Raw genomic sequence first — 24,740 nt, 5'->3', positions numbered from 1 at the left:
CTGCAATTGTTCTCAGGGTTGCAACCCCTCATCTCTATCCCCCAGGATCAATTTACTTACTTACAGGATCAATTTACTTATTTATTTATTTATTTATTGAGACAGAGTCTTGCTCTGTCACCCAGGCTGGAGTGCAGTGGCACGATCACGGCTCACTGCAGCCTCTGCCTCCTGGGTTCAAGCAATGCTCCTCCCTCAGCCTCCTGAAGAGTTTGGACTACAAGTGTGTGCCATCACACCCGGCTAATTTTTGTGTTTTTAGTAGAGACGGAGTTTCACCATATTGGCCAGACTGGTCTCAAACTCCTGACCTCAAGTGACCCACCCATCTTGGCCTCCCAAAGTGCTGGGATTAGAGGGGTGAGCTACTGCACCCAGGCCCCAGGGTCTATTTAAATCCCCCTCACCCTCAGCTGTCACCTCTGCAGGTCTTGATAGCTTATCTGATTAAGCAATCCAAACTCTCATTCCTGAGCAGTGTGAGCCCCTGGGAATCATTCTCATTCCAGGGTGGCTGTAACGTGTCCATTCACAGTTAAAATTGAGGAAGGGAGTAGGCAACAGGCCAATCACTGGATTGCCTATGTTCCACACATAGCCAACCCATTGCCGCTGTGTAAAAACAACCCTTCCTCCATTAGCTGATCTGGGTCAATCACTTGTCAAAATGGTATGCTTTTCCCCTCACCTGCTGGTCTTAGACACAAGGAGTCCAGAGTACCCCACTGGCAACCACATCTTGTTGTTACATTGTACTCTGTGGTAAGACTGCACCCACTTTGGGAACGAGGACTTCTAACCCTGCAGAGCCCAGAGGTGGAGGGACAGAAAACAGAAAGTCCCTGGGTGGATACTGCATGCTACACTAAATAGGGCCACTTCTGTTCCCACCTCCTGGTTCCCAGGCTTGTGTATTCTTTCTATGGAACTATGCAAACATTTCTAATTTAGTGTATGTACTGCATGCTGCAAAATGGCAACCCAACCATGCAGAGGATTTCCTGAGTTAGAGCTTTGCATGGGCCTTTTGAAGGCCACTGTAGCACTCCACGAGGCCAGCTGCCTCTGGATGGTGCCATCTGTAACATGGTAGATTGGCACAGACCCACTCCCACACATCTTTCCCAGGGAAGTAAGTCCCCCATTCTGATCCTATGACATATGGGATGACACACCTGTGGATCAAGGGGCCAACCAGTGGCATTAAACATACACTAAGTTGCCAAGTAAAAATAATGAATTATATAAGATGCTACAGGTAAAAAAAAAAATAAGATGCAGTTATTTTCTCAAAGGAACTTACAGTCTAAAGAGAATCAAATACAGCAAGTTCTTCCTTGTTCATTACATACTAGTAACAAGGGTATACAATTTTTTTTCAGATACTGATATAAGCCATTATCAAAAAACCTTCTCCATAATCACCAAAACCAGTCCAAATGCACCAAAAAAGATATTTTTGTATGACAAATATTCACTCATTGGCAATATTTAATATTATTTGCAATATCTAATCTTACTTGGCAATATTTAATAACCTTATTGATTTTATGAATCCTGTATTTTTATCTTATATATTTCCAATTAAAATTTCAAACTTTACAAAATTATACTGTCTATATTGCTTCATTTATAGTCTATTTTTATTTTTTCAATTTTTAATTTTTGTTAGTACACAGTAGGTATATATATATATATATATATTTATGGGGTAAATGAGATATTTTGATACAGACATACAATGCATAATAATCACTTCAGGGTAAAAGGGGTATCCCTCACTTCAAGTATTTAACCTTTCTTCCAATTATACTTTTACTTTTTAAATGCACAATAAATTACTGTTGATTGTAGTTGCCCTGTTGTGATTTATAGCCTATTTTTAAATCATATACTTAATTCAAGTTCAAACGACAAATTACTAAGTTAACAAATATTGCTAAGAATATTTACTCAAAGATTATTAAATAATCTGTTTTCATATTTTAAGATTCAGTAATAACAGAAAATTTCTAAACTATCCAATGGTCAGGTTTATCATTCTGGCTTCATCTGAATAAGGAATAAGCTCAAGAAATAAAGTAAACCAACAAAGACAATTTCAAAACAAGGCAAAATTTCCACAGCAGAATTTAAAAATACAGTAACTTGTAACTCACAGTAATTATCTTCCTAAATGCCCAAAGTAATTTTTTTAAGACTGCCTCATATCTTGACAATAGCCTTATTTAGAAGAGGGAAGAAATATGCAACTCACCTTTGTACACCATAAGGCCTTTCTAAAATAGGCTCTTTGAATGGAGGCGGAATGTGACCAAAATAATCGGGATAAGCCACCTCTGAATATTCTGGGACAGACTTTGTATTTTTCACAATCTCAATATAGAGGTCTGGGTCATGGAGTGTTGGTCCATCAGGTACTTCAACCGATGCTTGTTCTACTGATGAATTTGACTCCGTATCTTCATCATCTTCAGTTTCAACTCCAGTGCAGCAAAGCTTCCCTAGTTGAACTGTTCTTCCCTCAAACAGAACATTTCCACAAGTAGCCATGTGTGGACATGCTTTAGCACAGGTAAGGACAGTAAGAGGAAGACTGCAGTCCTTCTTCATTTCTGCAGTAAAACCTGGGGCTGTTTGAGAAGGAATATTCTGCAATGTAATTCGGTCCAAGGCCTTTACAATATCATTGTTTAAACCATGGACTGATGAAATAGTTCTATTTTGATCACCTGGCTGCTGTTGTAATGTTCTATCATGATCTTTAATATCTTCTTTTGCTAGATCCATAAAGGTAGACTTCTTTTCACCTTCATCTCCTTTAGAAGATATGTTCTCCTTCATTACTACTTTTCTTAAATTGCCAGAATTCCCAGATGTTTCCTCGCCTGCCGTAGGAACAACAATAGGGCCACGTACTTTTCCCTCAAATACAAAAGGCTTTGGTTCTTTGGAGATTAAATCATAGTCCTTTGAAAATAAAAAAAGTTTAATCTTTTAACTGTAAATATTAAAACATATTAACAAAACTACATTCACGTTATATAGTGCTTCAGAAATTTTTGGAGATTTTAAAATAAAACAGGATATGTTTTCATTTCACTAAAAAGACAAAATTTTTAACCACAACAAAATTCATAACACCTACTTTACTTTTTCTATTATAAAAATAATGCCTACATGTCACAGAAATGTAGGAAATCTTAGAATTCTTAACAGAAAAACGTAAAGACTCCAAAATCCTATTAGGGACAACAACTAAATTGTTATTCATTAATTCAATAACATTACAGTGTCTGTTTTGTGCAATATTTATGAAGTGTCTATTTTGTGCCAAGCTTTGTCTCAAGCACTTAAGACACTTAAAAAAACAACTCTTCCCTTTTGTAGCTTACATTTGTATAGGGGTAGAAGAGAGGACTGTCAATACAAGTAATAAATATGATATATATTTTACATATAGAACATTAGAAGGGTAAAGCGCTACAGAAAAAAAAAAAAAAAAGAGGGAGGGCAAGGCCAGGCACGGTGGCTCACATCTGTAATCCCAGCACTTTGGGAGGCTGAGGCAGGGAGATCACCTGAGGTCAGGAGTTCAAGACCAGCCTGGCCAACATGGTGAAACCCCGTCTCTACTAAAACTACAAAAATTAGCTGGGCATGGTGGTGGACACCTGTAATCCCAGCTACTCAGGAGGCTAAGGCATGAGAATCGCTTGAACCCAGGAGGTGGAGGTTGCAGTGAACCGAGATCATGCCACTGCACTCCAACCTGAGTGACAAAGTGAGACTCTGTCTCAAAAAAAAAAAAAAAATGAGGGCGGGACAGGCAGGATGTAATGTGGATTGGGAGTACCAAGAGAGCAGAGGTAGGTGGCAACTCTAAATGCCATTGGTTAGGGAGCCTCATGAGCAGATGAAATACAAGCAAAGACAGTGAGGGCACCACACAAGGGGCGCATTCCAGGCAGAGAGGACTAGAGCACATAGCTCCCAGATTGGAAGAACACCTGAGGTGTTCAAAGAACAGCACGGATGGGATAGCTGGGAAAGAATGGACAAGATGAATGCCACGATGAATGCCAAGTGCTGGAGAGCCTTGCACACTATAAGAATTTGGGTTTTTACTCTGAATGAGATTGGAAGCCATGACAGGGAGCGATGTCATGACATGAGTTATTTTTGAAAGATAAGATCCTAGTGCAGAGTTTCTGAATGACAGTGGCAAACATTTTGGGCCAGATCATTCTTTTTTGGATGATTTAAACAGATAAATAAGGTGTATATTTAAGTCATTTCCAAAATTTTGCTATTATACAAAACTGCAATAAAAATCTTTTTGCAAAGAGTTTTTGCTTTGTTTATAATGATTTCCTAAGCACTGATATGGAACTGCAGAATCAGATATTATAATCAATTTTAAAAATGCAAACTGGCCAGAACACCAAACTCTCCAGAAACACTTGTATTAATGTATATTCCCAGTAACTATACATAAAAGTATTTCAACTGCTCTCTTCTTTGCCAAAATTCGATACTATGGTTTTTAAAAAAAATTTTTCTAATGTGGTGGATAAGAAATATTATCTTACTACTATTTTAGTTTGCATTTCTCTGACTACTGGGAAGCAAACACTTTTTTATACATCTGTTAATCAGTCGCAATTCTTCATAGGTAACTTTTTTGTTCCTGGATACAGAGTTTTCTTTTTTTATGGTATATACTTTCATGTTAAAAAATTTGTACACACAAACATACACGAATCCTCCAGCTAACCCATTTTTTGAAAATATTTTTCTGGATTTGCAATTATCTTTTAATTTGGGTTAATTTCCTTATATGCATTATGGAGTCCAAATTAAGAATCTTCCATTGTGATTTATTCCTTGAATGTCCACTGTATACAAAGCAAGGATTCAAAGATGATTCACAGGATCCCCTGTACTACAGCTAAGCCAAGAAGACAGTGGAAGCACTAAGGAGGAAATAGGTAGATCTACCTTAAAAGGGTGAAAGGGGTAGTAAGTTTGCATTAAAAAACACATTTTGGGCCGGGCGCGGTGGCTCACGCCTGTAATCCCAGCACTTTGGGAGGCCGAGGTGGGTGGATCACGAGGTCAGGAGATGGAGACCATCCTGGCTAACACAATGAAACCCCGTCTCTACTAAAAATACAAAAAATTAGCCAGGCGAGGTGGCGGGCACCTGTAGTCCCAGCTACTCGGGAGGCTGAGGCAGGAGAACGGTGTGAACCCCAGGGGGCGGAGCCTGCAGTGAGCCGAGATCGCGCCATTGCACTCCAGCCTAGGCGACAGCGAGACTCCGTCTCAAAAAAAACAGAAAAACAAAAACAAAAACAAAACACATTTTGTAGGAAACATGGTAGCCTAAGTATCCACCTCACAGAACTATTTACAATTTTTACATATATTAAATATTTACAATTGTTACATATATTAAAATATTTTAAGTTTGTCATTAAGTGGATAAGAAAGCAAGGATAAAGGCAAAGTATCAAATGAAGAAGGGATCCCTATGTGATAAGCTAAAGACTGAAGCTACCTTTCACTTTGAAAACATTTGCTAAACCAGGTGACCTTGAGTACAGATTTTCTCATCTCAAAGGCAATGAAGGACAGGAGAAAAACCCTGAACTGGCATTAAGGTGATTTTCCTCTCAAAAAGATGAAACTCCAGAACTACATCTTCAATATATAGGTCCCAGAAATACTCCCACCATAAAAGGAAAAAAAAAAAAAACACATAAAAAGAAAAGCCAACTGTCTCAAATTTTTAAACCTTAGCTCCAAGATGGTGAAAAGTATCACTACTCACAAACTGGTATTAAAAGCCGGCCATTAAATCACATGGATTCGCAGCCTGCATTCGCGTCATCTTGGTGGTCCAAAAGCCCTTGAGGATTCAATCTATAATGGTGACTCTCAAAAGCAACAGCTTCTGGAGTTTCCACATAATTTCCACATACAAAATTATAAAAAAGAAAAGAAATCTAAACATACAATTCAACAAGGTAGAAGGAAAAAGAATCAAAAGAAACATTAGATATTGAAAAAGACCTACCAGAATCTCAGACTAAGAAATGACCATATTTCAATTAGAAAGAGTATAGAGACCCCAGAGTCCCCTGGGTCTGCAAAGCGTTAGGAGAGGTCAAGAAAGGAGCAGTAAGGAGGCTGAAGGTTACAGGGCATTTGAATCCAAATCACTGCTCTGGGCTAGGGAATAGAGCCAGCAGACCAAGGTGGGAGGGATTCTGGAAGGGGGACATTTTAGTCCCCTAACCCCAAAGCTCAGGGTGGAAGAGGGGAGAACAAGGAAGCAGAGTGTATAATTATTTTTTCCTTTTATTTTTGGAATCTAACAGTACCTGGCAGCAGGGAGGGGAAAAGTACAGTGGGGAAAAGCATCTGACAAGGCCAGTTAGAACAGAGGATGGGAAGGATGGAGACTCCCGGGTTTGGAAGGCTAGGAAGCAGGCAGAGACTGGCTGCCATTACAAGTCACTAGCTAGGCCCATTCATTCCTCCCACAACCCTGACCCATTCTCCTCTGGACTCACTGTGCCTCAGTTTCTTCCCCTCAATGGAATGAGAAATGACAGCACCCGCCACAGCCAAGAGATGAATTCTGAGCACTTACCACGGGCACTTTATGGACATAAAATACCTCTCGCTGTGGGACAGATAACCAGGGCACCAGAGTAGTGGTGAAGAGATGTGAGGCTTAAGAGGAGTCACAGGCTTCAGAGTACAAGTTCCCCTCTGCCTCCCAGCTGGACAGTGCCTAGAAGCCAAGGAGTTGAGAATCTCCTGATCCACACCCTATCCTTACTTCACCACCAGGCCTCTTGGCTCCAGGCAAGAGCTTAGAGGATGTCAGGAGAGGTGGGGATAAGAACCTTCAGCAAAACTGTCACTCTAAGTAGAGCCAGCAGTTACGGGTCTGATAAAAACAGTACTGAACTAAAGTAAAGCCCAAGCTGGTGAGCAAAAAAAAAAAAAAAAAAAAAAAGAAATGACCATATTTAATATGTTCAAAGAAATAAAATATAGAAAACCAGAAAGACTGATTAAATGCATTTTGTAAGCTTTCTTTTTTTTTGAGACGGAGTCTCGCTCTGTCTCCAGGCTGGAGTGCAGTGGCGCAATCTCGGCTCACCGCAAGCTTCAACTCCCTGGTTCAAGCAATTCTCTCTGCCTTAGCCTCCCGAGTAGCTAGGATTACAGGCACACACCACCACACCCAGCTACTTTTTGTATTTTTTAGTAGGGACGGGGTTTCATCATATTGGCCATGGTCTCAATCTCCTGACTTTGTAATCTGCCCGCCTTGGCCTCTCAAAGTGCTGGGATTACAGGCTTGAGCCACTGCGCCCGGCCCCTAGTAGATATTTCTAATGACAGACGAGATAAAGCCAAGAAGAGAATTAGGAAACTGACAGATAGTTCTAATGAAATAACCTGAAGGCAGCATAGAGAGGCAAAGAAAAGGAAAACAGAAAAAAGAGGTTAAAAGACATGAAAGGGAGTAAAAAGGTCTACATTCAATTAGAATTGCAAAAGAGGGAAGGCAAAAACAAAATGCAGTAACCGAAGAAGACAACACAGAGTTTTTCCAAATCTTATGAGAAAACAACTCACAGAATCCAAATACAATAAATCCCAAACAGGATTTTAAAAAAGAAAATCCACACTTAGTCAACATTACTAGGAACTGTAGCATTAAAGCAAAAATAGTGTTATGTTAAAAGCCACCAAAAATAGTCTCTTATAAAATAAAAACATATACTTACCATACATACCACCCAGCAATTTCACTGATAGGTATTTACCCAAGAGAAATGAAAGCATATCTCCCCAAAAAGTTTTTTTTTTTTTTAATTTTTTATTTGTAGACAGAGTTTTGCTCTTGTTGCCCAGGCTGGAGTGCAATGGCATGATCTCAGCTCACTGCAACCTCCAGCTCCCGGGTTCAAGCGATTCTCCTGCCTCAGCCTCCCGAATAGCTGGGATTACAGGTGCCTGTCACCATGCCCAGCTAATTTTTTGTATTTTTAGTAGAGACGGGGTTTCGCCATGTTGGCCTGACTGGTCTTGAACTCCTGACCTCAGGTGATCCACCCGCTTCAGCCTCTCAAAGTGCTGGGATTACAGGCATGAGCCACCACACCTGGCCACCCCAAAAAATTTTGTGCACAAAATGTTATCAACTTTACTCATATTAAAGTCCAATGAAGTCTAAAACTTCAGACATTCCAACACTCATCCACAAAGAAATTGTGGTATATTTACACAATAAAATACTATCAAGCAATAAGGAAAGAACCACTGTTATATGCAGCAACATGAGGAAACCTCAAAAACATATGCTCAGCAAAAGAAGCCTGACCCTAAAAAGTAAATGCTGTATGATTCAATTTATAAGAAGTTCTAAAACAGTCAAGACTAGTCACAGTGACAGACAGCAGATCAGCAGTCACCTGTGCAGGAGATGAAGAGACTACAAGGGGCCCAAGGAGACTTTCTGGAATGATAAGAAATATTTCTGTCTCAATGGGTGGTAGTCACATAGGTGTATAAATGTGTCAAAACTCACTGAAAAGTGAAACTTACTGTATGTAAATTATAACTCAATAAAGTTGATTTTTTAAAAGTAGTCAGAGAAAGAGACTAATTTTAAGAATGTTTACAAAATAAAGACACTTTTGGTGAGGGAGAGCAAGACAGCATGTGCGCAAGTGCACACGCAAGTACACGCCACTAAACAACATGATCCCAACAGAAGGTCTGAGACACAAAAGGTAATGAAAAATTTTAAAGTGGTAAAAATGTGGGTAAGTCTATAGTAAACATAAAAAAGCAAAGCAGTAATGTCAAATAGGTTTTTTATGTATCTTAACTCTAGTTTTTAAAAAACCCACTTGATGTTTTTTATTTTTATGTTTTTTGCTTTTTATGTATAGTCAAAAAAGTATATATGTATATATATGTTGATTTGGGAAGTCATGGTAGTTAGAATATTCGAAGTTTCCATTTATGGCTGAGGGAAAGAGGAAAGAAAGGTCCTGATTTACTTTAGACTTTGATAAATATGTTGGAAAATCTAGAGTAACTAGAATTTTTGCGTATTTGTCAATAATCAAACTAATACTTTAAATGGATACAGTTTATATAAGTTATACCTCAAAAAAGTTGATTAAAATAAAAAATAAAAAGACTGTATATACAGTTTTAAAACTAGTAATAAGGAAATGGTGGAGTAAGAGAAAGATAATCCAAATGAAGGCAAAAAAAGAGATAAAGAGATAAAACTATTAAAAATAACATTTCATAAATATAAATCCAAATATAGAAGTAATTATATGTAAATGATCTAAATGCTCCAGTTAAACGACAAAACTCAGATTTGGTATTTTTAAAATCCAACTATACACTGTTTAAAAAATACACATCGAAGGATACTGAAAAGTTAAAGTTAATATAAGTACATTAATTTTTTTAAAGTGCTTTTTGTCTTAGAATCTTAGAGGTAAAGATAGTCACTTCATAATGATAAAAAGTCCAATTCAAAAAGGAAGAAAACTCAATCTACATGTATATACAATAAATAATAACCCTCAAAAAATATAGAACAAAAAACTAACAGACCTGCAAATAGAAACACACTCATAATCACAGTGAGAAATTTTTTCATTGTGAGAAATTTTTAAAATACTTTTCACAGTGATTAATAGAATAAGAATAAAAATCTGTAAGGGTAAAATAGAACTTAGCTTCTCAACACAATTAACAGTCTTGTCCTAATAGGCAAATAGACAACTGTGACTAACAAGTATAGAATTCTTTTCAAACACATAAGAAAGAATAACAAAAGTTGATCATATCCAAGGCCATAAAACGAGCCTCAAAATTTTTAAAAGGTTATGATTATAAAGAATGTGTCTTCTTATTCTACAACTATATGCTAGAAATAAATTAAAAAGATTTAAAATTTTTTATCTTTTTTAGAAAGCCAATTTTAAAAATTATTTTTTAAAAAACGAATGAATCAAAAAAAAAGTTTCAGAGTAAAGACAATAAAAACATTAAACATCAAAATTACTGCTTATAAGATACAGCAAAAACAGTAATTATAGGAAAATTTATAGCCTATCTATGCATGCATACATACACACCCTTGTGTGTGCACACATGTGCACACACACACATATATATGAAAAGAATAAGGCTGAAAATTACTGGATGTCTACCTTAGATGACAATGCAAAAAAAGAAAATAAAAAAGAATGAAAGCAGCAAAAGTCAAGACACAGCACTTTAAACATATTATTTAGAGATATGAGGATTAACTTCAAAAACATACAAAAAGTAATTTCAGGATTTAGCATGTGAGAAAGGATTACCTATGTAAAACTATTTGACGCTTTAAACTTTCTCCATGAATAACTTTGACAAAAATTTAAAACCAAATTTAACAAGAGGAAAACAAGAAAGAAAAACAAAATATAACAAAAGTCCACATAGCAAATGCCATCATGCTACCACAGACATATGAATAAAAGAACTGTGAAAATGCAGAATTTTGATACTATCAATATTCTGCCATCAAGAAACAAGAGAAAATAAAACTATAATTGTCACTATGAATAAATAAACATAGCTTTAAAAGCATGGTAAGGTCACTTCACAAAGGATGTTGATAATTACTTTAATAATACTATACGTTGCCTTCGAATAGCATTCATTTTCCTTCCATCTGGCCACTGAATAGTGGCCTTAACACATCTGGAAACAAAGCGGGCAGTGTTCAAGATTGAAACAAACACATAAAGTAATCTTAAGCATTAATGGTTGATGCTGAAAATAATATACAAATGAAAGTGGAAAAAGTCATAATTGAAATTAACTTCATTTATGTTTATTATCTCATGATCTACAAGAAATTGATACAAAGATAGCTGAAGAATATTCTTTCCAACACATCCTATCTGGAACCAAGCAATCTTTTTAATCCTTGAAAGCACGTCACTTACATATCGCTGCCTAAAATTCAAATACACACTTCAAAAAACAGAGCCTAAAGTACAATTAATGCATTCCTTTGAAACTTAAAAATGACAAAGATAATCAAGTGGCAACACAATTACCTTAGAAATAATTTTCTGATTATGTAAATAAAAGACAACATGCTATTTCCTATTACATACACTACAGAAATAGAGCTACTCTATATAAAACTTTACAGCAGAATAGACTATGCATTAATAAATGTGTACTACTTGAAATATCTGAAGCAGCATCTTTCACTTAAAGAAAATAAAAAGGAGTAACTTAGTGAGAAGCTCTTTCACTCAGATCTGTCTTTACAATCTGACCCTGGCCACACCTATTCAGACACAAAGCAGGAAACTGCTCTAGGAGCAGCCAAACTAATGGACAAGTTGGCCGGCTGTTCATAAATTGCCATGTAGGAAATCATCAAGGTTAGCCTACTCCGGGTGACAAACTATAATTAGAAAACAGGGAATCTAAACATAGAATGCAAGAACAACTCATCACAATCTAGAAGAAAGAAAACTCATTTGTGAAAGGATAAGAATCAAAGTCCTGGACTTAATACCCATAATCAAGTTACTTTTTTCTATTCCCAAATCAAACCTACAATTTGTAATCACATGAGAGTAGTGCCCCCTTAACTAAGGTTTTGATTCCCATGGTTTCAGTACTGGAGGTTAATCACAGTCTGAAGTATTAAATGGAAAAGTACAGAAATAAACAATTCGTAAGTTTTAAAGAGTGCTCCATTCTAAGTAGCATACCACCACGGACCATCCCACCGAGGACATGACTCATCCTTTGTCCAACGTATCCACAATATCTATGCAACTGACCTGTTAGTCACTCAGTAGCCAATTGTTATCAGATCAAAAAAACATGGTATATAAAGGGTTTGGTTTCAGGCATCCACTGGGGGTCTTGGAACCTATCTCCCATGGATAAGGGGGGCCTACCGTATATATTTCTCATATGTACAGAAAAAGTAGAAGGTACAGAAGAAACAGGTGACTTCTTCACACAATAATCGATTTCCTCCTCAAAACTTTTTCCACAGTATTCTTCTGCCTTGATTTAGCAGTATTTGTTATTGCTGATATTTTCAAGTGGTTCTTAGCTAGACACAAATGTGTTAAAAGAGCTCATGGATAACTGCTGTAGGTTGAATGAAAGAGAATCAACATGTACCCTTTCTCAAATGCCTCTTCTTGTCTTCTTTTTTTTTTTTCTTTTGACAAATACCTTCTCTTTCATTCCTGCCTTCCATTACCCCTGATTTCAAAGTACCTTCTCATGTACCTCAAATCTAGGGGGAATACCAAGACACCAGAGCAGGGGGTGGCAGGGAGGGCTGCAGAAGGTGGACAGTCGTTGCATCTTTTATGGCATCTAAGGCTCCTAAGTTCCCAAGCTGAAACCTGAATGATTAGAACCATGAAATGTAAACTCTAGGTGATAAATGTTTCTTTTTTTTTTTTTTTTTAGACGAAGTCTTGTTCTGTTGCCCAGGCTGCTGGAGTGCAATGGTGCGATCTTGACTCACTGCAACCTCCATCTCCCAGGTCAAGAGATTCTCCTGCCTCAGCCTCCAGGTAGCTGCAACTACAGGTGCGTCTCATCATGCCCGGCTAATTTTCTTATTTTTAGAAGAAACGGGGTTTTGCCATATTGGTCAGGCTGGTCTCGAACTCCTGACCTCAAATGATCTGCCCACCTCGGCCTCCCAAAGTACTGGGCTTAAAGGCATGAGCCACCACACCCGGCAACAAATATTTCTTTTTTATTTCTCACCTATAACCTCACAACTATAACCTCACAACAAAGTATTTTTCTTTAGGCAACTAGAAATTAAGTATACGAAATTTGGGGAACAAAGGAAGGGCTAAACAAATCTTTGAGATTATCTAATTCAAACTCTTTGACACTTTAAGATCTTGGGTGATTTCATAGACTTATCCAAGGAACCACAAAAGCCAGCTAATTGCCAACAATTCAATCAACTTGACTTGCTCTGTAATCCAGGCTGAATAAAAAAACTATGTCCATTAAAGTGATGCAGAAAAACTAAAGCGACAAAAAATGTAATGGTCCATCTCCCCTCTTTTTTTTTTGAGATGGAGTCTTGCTCTGTCACCAGGCTGGAGTGTGGTGGCGAGATCTCGGCTCACTGCAGCCTCTGCCTCCCAGGTTCAAGCTATTCCCCTGCCTCAGCCTCCCAAGTAGCTGGGACTGCAGGAACGTGCCACCACACCCAGCTAATTTTTTTTTGTATTTTAGTAGAGACGGGGTTTCACTCTGTTGGCCAGGATGATCTTGATCTCCTGACCTTGTGATCCACATACCTCAGCCTCCCAAAGTGCTGGGATTACAGGTGTGAGCCACCACGCCCAGCCCATCTCCCCTCATTTTACAATTGCTTAACTGCAGCTCAGGATATTGACATAATTATTCAGTGTCACTCAGAAAAGCAATGCTAGTTTCACTTTTTAGAAATGGAAAGAAAATAAAAACAGTGATTATTAACCGAAGGGAGAAAAAATAACTTTTTATTAAAATCAGTTAAGATGCTGAATTTTCTATATTTATACCTGAAAATCATCAACAAGCTCAGGGAAAAGGTGTTCATACATTTTTAGATCTTCTATTGTTCGTCCCGGTTCTTGCTGGGGTTTTAGTTTGTTAATATCTGTTTCAATATCATCATTCTGAAATGATAAAAAGAATATGTTACCAGGTAAAACAAAATTTTTAAAAATTACATAATACATTTTAGATTTAAAATGTTCCAAGTTATTAATTACATGTAATTAAAGAATAATTACTGAATAAATGCTGCATTAATTTTATCTTAAATTCAAATTTGCTTATTGTTTTGGTGGTATTGTGTTATTGTTGGGTAGTTTTGTTTTGTTTTTGTCATGGTTACTCTAATATAACAGAGTATTTTGGCTACTCAAAACAGAAAAACTTGAGTAAAGATCAAGACTCCAGTATGTTCTCCTCATTCTCCCTAATTGCCATCATTTTGCTCATATTAAAGGGCAGTAAAACTTAAGAAGACTAAATTGTAAAACATACATATATATGATGATGGTGATAATAAAACAGCTAACATTAAGCACTGAAAATAAATGAAGCACTATGCTAAGCATTTTACATCTATTATCTAATTTATTCTGCCTAAGAACACTATGAAATTCCCCCACTTAACTGAAGAGGAAAATGAGGTACGGAGAAGTTAAGTCATTTGCTGAAAATTACACATCTTGCAAAGACAGGAGCCAGGATAAAAACCAGTTAGAGTGATTCTGAAGCACCACACTGTCAGCCAGCATGACACATTGCCCCAGTACAGATTAATGATGATCATACAATCTTACAGTGCATGGGAAATAAAGTTCCTTTAGAAAAACTCAGTGTCACCATTCACTCTGTTTTCAGTGGGGGAAAAAAGTTAGGAGTGGAACAAGAGCCAGAAATTATTTCCATGTCTCTCTAGGAAAAAAAGCAGGTGGATTTAAAGGAAAAGTATGTCCTCAGAGAAACAAGATATGTATCCAGGATCAATGTGTTCTGTATGCTCTTCAGAGAAGAGCTAATGAATCCCATGATAAGAGGGCAAATGTCAGCTTATCTACTACCCGAGCTATTTTCTAGGATCCTCAACGACTCTGGCCTCACACAAACTAATTATTATCTTTATTATGGCTAAAGAGAGATAATAATACCATTTAGTAATTTTCAGTTGGTACTTATTTTTAATTTTGTATTTACTTACTACCAGAGTAAGCTACTTATTTTTCAGCCTAATTTACAAGTATATTTTACTATGCTTCAATCCTTAAAAAACTTTATATACATGTATCTGACCATACTTACACATATTAACTACTAGTTTAAAAGAAAAAACATACTATGTATTTATTATTATTTCATATTCAGGAATTTAGCTATTATTTACATAGCCAATGAAAAAGATTTTCCTCATTGCTATGCATAATAGAGATTGATTTTATTTAAATATTATCATATTAATCACTGTATCATTATTGTATAATTATTACATTAATATGTAATTTAATCTCTTTAAATTATACATTTATGAACCAATAATGTAATAATTTTCTTAACATCTAATAGAAAACATAATGTTTCTAAAATAAAAAATAATTTACAAAGATATTCTTTTCCCTAAACATACTAGTTCAATATTTGACATTATTTTGTGAAAATATGGCCTTACATAGTGGCTATTTGGAGAGGAAAAAAAAAAAGACTTTACCTGTAAAACAGGCATAATGGGGAAAGAAAACTACAACACTCCGAAAGCTCAACAGCAGGGAATTTTGTGTTTGGTTTAAGAAGAAACAGTAGTGAAGGACTACTTACAGACTCATTAGAAAAAAACAAAACAACCTGCCACTACTCCTTAAAAGTTCTGCTAGTTAAAGAAGGAACAAAGAATGCACTGAAACTTATATACGGTCAAGTTGCGGCTATCTGGAGATGAATCTTCTAGAAGCTACCAGTTTCTATAAATGCTCCAAACTCTGAAAAATCTAGGACAAAGAAAATGGAATCACAGGAAAAAAAGTTATAACCATAAGAGAACATAAATAAATAATACCCCCACTACGATGTAGCAGTTCACCTGAAGGATGAAGGAATAGGATTCAGATAAAAAGAGGAAAAATTAAGTAACGTCTAAATGTAAAGTCAATGAGAGTAAGAGGCAGGCAGCAGTAGGAAAGAAAAAGAAGATAATAAAGGTCAGCAGTCTCAAAAAGCCAATAATTCTATAGTTCTTGAAGAAAAATTATATTTTAGTACAGTATAGTGGTAAAGAGAGTGGACATTCCATTAGACTGCTTTCTGAATCCTGGCTCCACCTCTTATAAACTAGACTGAGAACCTCTCTCTTCCTCTGTTTTCTATGTACTTATACAACCTGTATTTACCTCATAGGGTTGCTATAAGGATCTAGTGGTTACTATGTATATGTAAAGAGTTTGGACTAGCACAGTTAAGTGTTCAATAATAAAATATATTTGGTTCTTATTGCTATAACTGCTCTGTTAAGATAAAGTAGGGAAAATGTGAGCAATCACTGATACCCCAGTGAATAATGCAAGCTAACAACTACATTTTCCAAAGATGTCAATGTTATAAGACAAAGAAATCTGTAGAAATGTTCCAGATTAAAGGAGACTAAAGAGACAAGATAATTAAGTGCAATATCTGATGCCAGGACACAGATGTAGTTTAGATTGGCTAACTTGACAGTTTCACCAAAGCTTGCCTTGGTGATCACGTTTGCTGGTTATAAAATGGGTTCTGTATCTATTAAGACAGAAATCTTCCAATATCTTAACTACTACCTCCAAACTGAATCAAATACTCAGTGTACCACAATTTTGGTACAGTTTTGCAAGACAAAAATGGTCCAAACAGGAAAAAGTCAAATTAATCCCTCCTCCCCCATAAAAAAACCTAGCAATAGGCTAAACAGCTAAAAAAAGAGACCATTTTTCTACAGATGCTAGAGTGGTCCTCTCTCAATAAGTAAAGCAAAATACAGACTTTCTAGGCTTTCAGAGGTACAATGAAACTCTGAAAACTTACCTGCCTCCTTTACCTAACATCTTATGTAATATGACAATAATTTTATATTTTCTCAGTAACACTTTTTTTACTTCCTTGTTCAATTAACTGAAACCTAAGAATCATTATGCAAATACTAATTCTCACAAAAACAAATCCATTATAGAATATTTTCCTACTGTTTTTGTATCCCCAAAAGATTGCTGACAAAGGGTAATAATGCATTTTGAAGTACGTTGCCACAACAGAGTTTCAGATCACTTTCCTTCAATTTTGTAGATTTCAAAATCTAAGGCAGAAAGGTTAGATAAAATCTTTCTGGTCAGAGAGAGTAAAAATAAGTTACTTTAAGGTCCTTTTCAGACCAGTGGATTTAAACCAATATCATCTACCCCTTTAATTGCATAGTCATTCATGGTAAAAAGATGTGAACAAAGTAAAACCTACAATTACATATATGTTTATTTACCCAATTTTTGTTTTACCCAATTTTTGTTTTACAACTGTAGTATATCATTTATAAAGCTAACTAATTACAGAAATTTATACTAACCTTAAAATTTTGATCTAGGTCATCTTCATTCTCAGTTTCGTTTTCAGCTTCTACATCAATATCATCGTTGTCATCACTTTCATCTACTACGTCATCCACTATGATACAAAATGTGCTATAAGTAGGTCAGAGGTAAGCATTCTACAATATGCATAGCCTTATATAAAGTATTTCAATCACCACAGAAAAAGTAAATGAGATTTCTTATTTAACATGTCTCTAAGGCTGTCCCAGCTGTTGACAAACCCATGAGACAATATGAGAAAGTGCTTTAAAATTTGGAAAGCATTGTAAAGATGAATTTTACTAATGTTCTCAGTTTTTAAAAATAATGTCTTATGTTGCGATAGCCTGAATGAAACATCCTGTTTTCTATTTATTATAAATTTCAATGACTCACTTCATCCCTTTATAATCGACCCACTATCTGTTTCAATGACGGTCATGTGCCACATACTGTGCTATATGCTGGGAATTTTTTCAAAAGATGTGTAAATCAGGTTGTCTAATCTTTTTGTTTCCCTGGGCCACACTGGAAGAGGAAGAATTGTCTTCGGCTACACATAAAATACACTAATACCAACGATAGCTGGTGTGCTTAAAAAAAAAAAAAAAAATCACGCACACAAAAAAATCTCATATTGTTTTAAGAAAGTTTATGAGGCCGGGTGCAGTGGCTCACGCCTATAATCCCAGCACTTTGGGAGGCCGAGGCAGGTGGATCACCTGAGGTTGGGAGTTCGAGACCGGCCTGACCAACATGGAGAAACGCTGTCTCTATTAAAAATACAAAATTAGCTGGGCATGGTGGCGCATGCCTGTAATCTCAGCTACTTGGGAGGCTGAGGCAGGAGAATTGCTTGAACCTAGGAGGCGGAGGTTGCGGTGAGCTGAGATCGCGCCATTGCACTCCAGCCTGGGCAACAAGAGCGAAACTCCGTCTCAAAAAAAAAAGAAAGTTTATGAATCTCTGTTGGGCCACATTCAAAGTCAACTTAGGTTGTATGTGGCCCATGGGCAGCATATTGGACAAGCTTGGTGTAAATATAGTCTCTTCCCTCAGGTAGCTCATGAGGTTAAAGAGCAGAAAGGAGTAAACATGTAATTCTAATACCAAAGATAAACACTAATGAAGCCATAAACTCCAAAATGCTACGGGAAAACGAGGAAGGAGGTGGCTCATGAGGTTAGGGAGCAGAAAGGAGTAAACACGTAATTATAATACCAAAGATAAACGCTAATGAAGCCATAAACTCCAAAATGCTATGGGAAAACAAGGAATACAACAACTAACTGTAAACTGCTTGGAGTCAAGGGGCTTGATGCTGACCACTTCACAGAACAGGTGATATTTAAGCAGTATCTTGTAGAAAGTATAACAGATTTCTATGTGAATGTAATGGTGGGTGAGTGTGGCTTTTAAGAAGAGGAAGTAATAATACTAAAATAAGGAAGTGAAATGATATCTTTAGAAAGTAACAAAAGGTATGACTAGGATGAAGAGTATGCTTATGAAAGTACTGAAAGGAAAATAAAGAATTAAAAAATGAAGGATGTAACATAGTAGGCTAAGTAGTTTTGACTTTCAATATAAAGAAGATAGGCACTGAGAATTTTCAAGACGAGAATGGCTTAATTCAATGTTAAGAGGTGAGAGAGACAGCATACAGGTGGAAGGTGACCAACAAATAGGAAAAAAAAAACCACTGTCCAGACCATTATAGCAGTAAAAGAATATCTGAGGGAGTAGAATGTAAAAGGACATGGGACCATGGATGTAAGGGAGACAAGGGAAGAAGAGGAAGAGTACTTGGAGGATTCTCATGTAAAACACGGCTTCTAAACACAGTAGAAAATATTTTTAAAAGCTATTTTTGCAAACTCTTTTTGACTTTCATTTCCAATGTGACTTACAGTAGTGATTATTAACTGCCCCCCTTAGTATTTGTTCACCTCCCCTTCCTTTTAGTAATTGAGCCCCTGAGTTTTAGCTATGTATGGAGAATCCAGCCTCCCTTGCAGTAGTCATAGCCATCTATATGACCAATTTTTGGCCAGTGGTATAGAAGGCAAAGTGATGAATACAAATTCTAGGTCACATTCTTTAAAAAGAAAATTGTCTTCTCCATTTTTTCTATTCGCATCTTCCACATGAGGAAACCACATAGGAGATGGTTAAAAACACAATAAAAACAATCCGTTTTCTTTGATGACCCAGTAGAAGTCTACTGCCTAGGACCACCTGTCTATCTTCTGGACGGATATGTGGGGAGAAAAAAATTCTATGTTGTAGCAGGATAGCACAGAGGTTCTAGAAACAAATTCAAATTTGAATTCAAAAGCTGAATTCAAATCCTAGCTCCCGAACTTACTAGCTATTTGACGTTGAGCAAGTTACATCAATTCTTTGTCTTCGTTTCTTTGTCTATAAAATGGAGATATCTACTCATAGTGTTTTTGTGGGCATTAGAGAAGTTAATATATGTAAAGTGCCAGGCAAAGAGTATGTGTTACACAAATGTTTATTACTGCTGTTGCTTGAGGGACTGTGCTACTGGATCTCTTTGTAACAGCAGTTTAGTCGACCCTAACTAATACAGGTACAAATATAAAAACAAATCACCTCAAATTCTTAGAAACAGGTAGCAAAAAATAAATATTCATATTTCACATGGTAACCTGGGTTTATACTTATGCCATAACAGCAGTTGGTCGTGGATAAACAAGGGAAGAACTGACATTTGGAAGAGAAGGAAGAAAATAACTCCTAGGAAAAAAGAAAGGGATTGAATTAAGAAAATCCTATTGCAAGGCCAGGTGTGGTGGCTCACACCTGTAAACCCAGCACTTTGGGAGGCTGAGACCAGCGGATCACGAGGTCAGGAGATCAAGACCATCCTGGCTAACACAGTGAAACCCCGTCTCTACTAAAAGTACAAAAAAATCAGCTGGGCGTGGTGGCGGGCGCCTGTAGTCCCAGCTACTCGGGAGGCTGAGGCAGGAGAATGGCGTGAACCCAGGAGGCGGAGCTTGCAGTGAGCTGAGATCACGCCACTGCACTCCAGCCTGGACAACAGTGTGAGACTCCCTCTCAAAAAAAAAAAAAAGAAAAAAAGAAAAAATTCTATTGCAAAGAGGAAAAATGACTGCTTGGAAAGAAAGGGAGAGGAGAAAATGCTGTTCAGCATCAGAGAGAAAATATGTTTTCAATTTTTGGTCAAACCTTTCAAATATTTTCCTTTGTAGGATGTTTTCTTCTGGGTTTATATTCCAGATGTGAAATGCCATGTAGCTTAAGAGTGTCTGAGACCTTCTCTGCTATTTCAAAGATCCATTCATTATACCAGTACCAATAATTAACAATATTAATTATTATAGCCAATCAAATTAAAACCAGAGAATATAAGTCAAAATTCTTACTGATTTTCAAAATGTCCTTGACTTACAGTAAAAACAGAAACATATGAAACAACTTAAATGTCTATCAGTAGGAAACTAGTTAGATAAATTATACTATGACTGTATGACGTCGTCATTAGAAGGAAAGAGTCTGCACATTCTATAAGGACTGGGAAAGTACATCACGGGAAGTTTATTTTGTTGTTGCTATTGTGCCTATAAATGTGATCTACTTTCCCTTTATGTTTTCTATGTGGGTTTTGTTGATACATATAAACACATGCAGAGGAAGGCTATTTAATTTTATTCATTTTTCTTGTAAATAGTACTTTACTGTTCTTTTGCATAAGCCACATTTTTACAATCGATTTGCTTGGATTTTCTATGTAGACAGTAATATCCTCCACAGATACTGATAAATTTATGTCACTCTTTTAATGGTTAAGACCTTTCTTTTCCCTATCTTACTGATTTAGCTAGAGTTTTCAAAACTATGGTGAATAATAATAGTTGAGAGAGGCATCCTCTAACATTTCATTACTATTTATGATGTTGGCTATTGATTTGAGTTAGATAATACTTAGCTTGTTCAGGAAATATTCCTGTGTTCCTTAAAAAATTTTTCTAGACTGATAGGATTTTCATGAAATCTTTTCATGGCATTTACTGAGATGATCATTTGGTTTTGTCCCTTTGATCTACTGAGAATACATTTTACTAATTAAAGTCTCAATATTACAATAAACTTACTTTCTTAAAAATCATCTTTACTTGGTCAAGGTGTCCTATACGTAAACAATACTGCTCAACTAAATTTGCTAATACTTTAGGATTTTTATATTCATTTTCATGAGTGATAGTGATCTGTAGGTTGTTTCAGATTAATCTTACCAGATTGTGTTTTCAGCATCATGCTAGCTTCTAAACTTTCCTTTTTTTTTTGCTCTGGAAAATAAAGCGTAGGACAATTTCTTGAGAGTTTGGGAGAACTAATCTATGAAGTCATCACCATTTGGTGTCTTCACTAAAGAAGCTTGATCGCATATTCAATTTCAATTTTTTTACTATTTAAATCAATATTAATTATTCATATTTTCCTAAAATATTGTCCATTCCAATCACACAGTGACCCTTGAACAATATAAGTTTGAACTGTGCAGGTTCATTAATACACAGATTTTCTTCTGCCTCTGTCACTCCTCAGATAGCAAAACCAACCCCTCCTCTTCCTCCTCAGTCTATTCAATGTGTAGACGACAAGGATGTAAACCTTTATGAAAACCACCTCCACTTAATGAATAGTAAATATGTTTTCTCTTCCTTATGACTTTTTTAATAACATTTTGTCTAGCTCACTTTGTTGTACAGAATACATGTAACATAAAAAATATGTATTAACTGTTTATGTTATCAGTAAGGTTTCTGGTCAACAGGTTACTAGTAGTTAAGTTTTAGAGGAGTCAAAAGTTCTATGTAGATTTTCAACTGCACAGAGTCGATACTGCTAATCCCCAAGTTGTTTTAGGGTCAAGTGTGTATTCAAACGTATTCGCAGGAGTTGCCTTTAACATCTACTTAGACTGATTTAACCACCTCTATTTACTTTGCCAAGAATGTAGAGCTATATTAAAATCAACCACCAACACTGTTTCTACCAATGTCTTTCTGTTACTCAAATGATTATAGTTTTGTCCACTTTTGGTATTTGGCACATGTGTTATCTAGCTTGCATAAAATAATCTTCACTGCCTTGTTTTAATCATTTTTTATTCTGTATTCGTGTTTTGTTTAACAGTAATTCTTTCTCACCTCTTTTGGGCTAGGGAATAACACATACATACTTGCTAATCTGTTTACTTTCAAGCTTTCTATCCTGCTGTCTTGAGACTTCATATGTACCAGCTAGTCGGATTTTGTTTTTTAACCCAATCTGGGAGTCTCTTTCCTTTAACAGGAGTACTTCATCCATTTAGACTTATTACTGAAACTGATCTGCTTGTCCTTGCTTAGCATTTAGTGCTCTCAGGATATTGTGCATCTTTGCAATTTCCTTGCTTTTACACAGCAATGATGGACCCCTGTAATTTTACATCAATTTTCAAAGTGTCCATAGTCTCCAAAGGCCACCCATGTATTTCTATGGGTCAATGGACTCCTGTTTAAGGATCTCTGTTCCAGATGTTACTTTTACATTTGGAGAATATACATTTGGATTATTTGTATAATTTCCATTTTAGAAATGCAAGAACAGTATAATATTAGGAAATCTATCAATATAAATTTTAGCTCATTTATGTAAATACCCACTATAATAACTGTATTATGTATCTTTTTCCAATAATTAGTTAACATGTTTCATAATAATACTGTAACAACTATTTAGTATTATATAGTTAACAGATTATAATGTTTAATACAAATACTCTTAGGTAACATCTACATTCTTGACATCTCTAATTCATCATCTGACTGGCTGGAGTAATATTTCACGTAATTACTTCAGAAAGGGTATACCTGGATAATATACTTCTGTACCCAAACATACCTAAGAATATGTCACCTTCACATATGGTGACAACTAACAAAGGTCCAGAAGTCTTCAGTCAGAACCCTTTCCTTCAAATCTCCATAGATGCAGCATTTCACATTCAGGAGAATAAGTAACAAGGCCAGCTCGATTCATTCATTCAACAAACATTAAATGCACTTATTATGTCCCACACAATCTAATGGATGCTGAAGACAAGATGAAAAAAACAACAGTCCTATTGTAATATATATTTGATCTTTGTCCCAGGTTCCTGGTACACAGCTGCTAAATCCCTTGGAATTTCCTAGGTAGAGGAGCATCTTTTGTTCTAATGATGTGACTCTTGGTGGGCCCCTTGATAACTTCAGGATAGAGGCTGGTCACTAGAAAGATCAAGGCATGATTAGACAGTTGGAACTTCAGCCCCACTCCTCAACCTCTGGGGAGAGAGGAGCTGGGGACTGATTTTATCAAAAATAGCCTTATATTTAAGCAATCACACCTACATAATGGAACCTCCATAAAAACCCTAAACAATGGTATAAAAGCTCAGAGCTTTGGCCAGGTGCAGTGGCTCACGCCTGTAATCCCAGCACTTTGGGAGGCTGAGGCAGGCGGATCACAAAGTCAAGAGATCGAGACCATCCCAGCCAACATGGTGAAACCCCATCTCTACTAAAAAATACATAAAAATTAGCTGGGCATGGTGGCGCACACCTGTAGTCCCAGCTACTTGGGTGGCTGAGACAGGAGAATTGCTTGAACCTGGGAAGCAGAGGTTGCAGTGAGCTGAGCTCGCGCCATTGTACTCCAGCCTGAAGACAGAGTGAGACTCCATCTCAAAAAAAGAAAAAACAACACACCACTCAGAGTTTCTGAGTTGGTGAACACATCATGGTGCTGGGAGGGTGGTGTGCCTGGAGAGGGCATGGAAGCCCCACACCCCTTCTCTTACACCTGGCTCTATGCATCGCTTCCATTTGGCAGCTCTCGAGTTGTATCCTTTATAATAAACCCATAACCATAAGTAGAGTGTTCCTGAGTTCTGTGAGCCATTCTAGCAAATTATCAAACTTCAGGAACAGGTTGTGGAAACCCCCACCCCCATCAACTTTATTGCCAGTAGGTCAGACATACAGGTAGTCCAGACCTTTAATTGTTATCTGAAATGATAGCAGTCCTGTGGGACTAAACCCTTAACCTGTGGGGTCTGTATTAACTCCAGGTGTTCAGTGTCAGAATTGAACTGAATTGTAGAACACCCAGCTGGTGTCTGGAGATATGGAGAATTGGTTGGTGTGAGAACAAAAGACACGTATTTGGGGTCAGAAATGCTGTGAGTAAAAGAGTTCAGACCTATCCTTGTGGACTCACATTCTAGCTGAGGAAGGTAAATAATAATGAAGACTGTGAAACATATAATGAAGGCTGACATGTGAGAAAATGGAAAACAAAGCAGTGGCAAGGGCCTGTAGTCCCAGCTACTTGGGAGGCCGAGGTAGGGGGATCTCTTGAGCTCAGGAGTTTGAGACCAGCCCAGGAAACACAGGAGGAGGAAGGAGGAGAAGGAGAAAGGAATAA

The 24,740-nt window shown here is 36.8% G+C and overlaps 1 protein-coding gene across 7 annotated transcripts in view; it reads right to left on the bottom strand.

Annotated features, from left to right (window-relative positions):
- The window catches only part of AGTPBP1 (ATP/GTP binding carboxypeptidase 1), a 200,758-nt gene that overhangs the window by 87,334 nt on the left and 88,684 nt on the right, over positions 1 to 24,740 (bottom strand). For 4 of the 7 annotated variants that reach the window (XM_055272087.1, XM_055272089.1, XM_063636287.1 and 1 more), the window contains 3 exons: positions 17,231 to 17,328; positions 13,665 to 13,781; positions 2,258 to 2,970 (listed from right to left, as the gene is read on the bottom strand). In XM_055272087.1, the coding sequence (XP_055128062.1) occupies positions 2,258 to 2,970; positions 13,665 to 13,781; positions 17,231 to 17,328 (928 nt within the window). Of the gene's footprint in view, positions 1 to 2,257; positions 2,971 to 13,664; positions 13,782 to 17,230; positions 17,329 to 21,520; positions 21,575 to 24,740 lie in introns of all 7 variants that reach the window. The other 3 variants (XM_063636285.1, XM_063636286.1, XM_055272093.1) reach the window with 1 other exon arrangement.

This window comes from Symphalangus syndactylus, chromosome 3, assembly GCF_028878055.3.
Source record: "Symphalangus syndactylus isolate Jambi chromosome 3, NHGRI_mSymSyn1-v2.1_pri, whole genome shotgun sequence".
Taxonomy (NCBI): domain Eukaryota; kingdom Metazoa; phylum Chordata; class Mammalia; order Primates; family Hylobatidae; genus Symphalangus; species Symphalangus syndactylus.
Note: the sequence above shows the minus strand (reverse complement) of the source record. Positions and strands in the feature narration are given on the sequence as shown.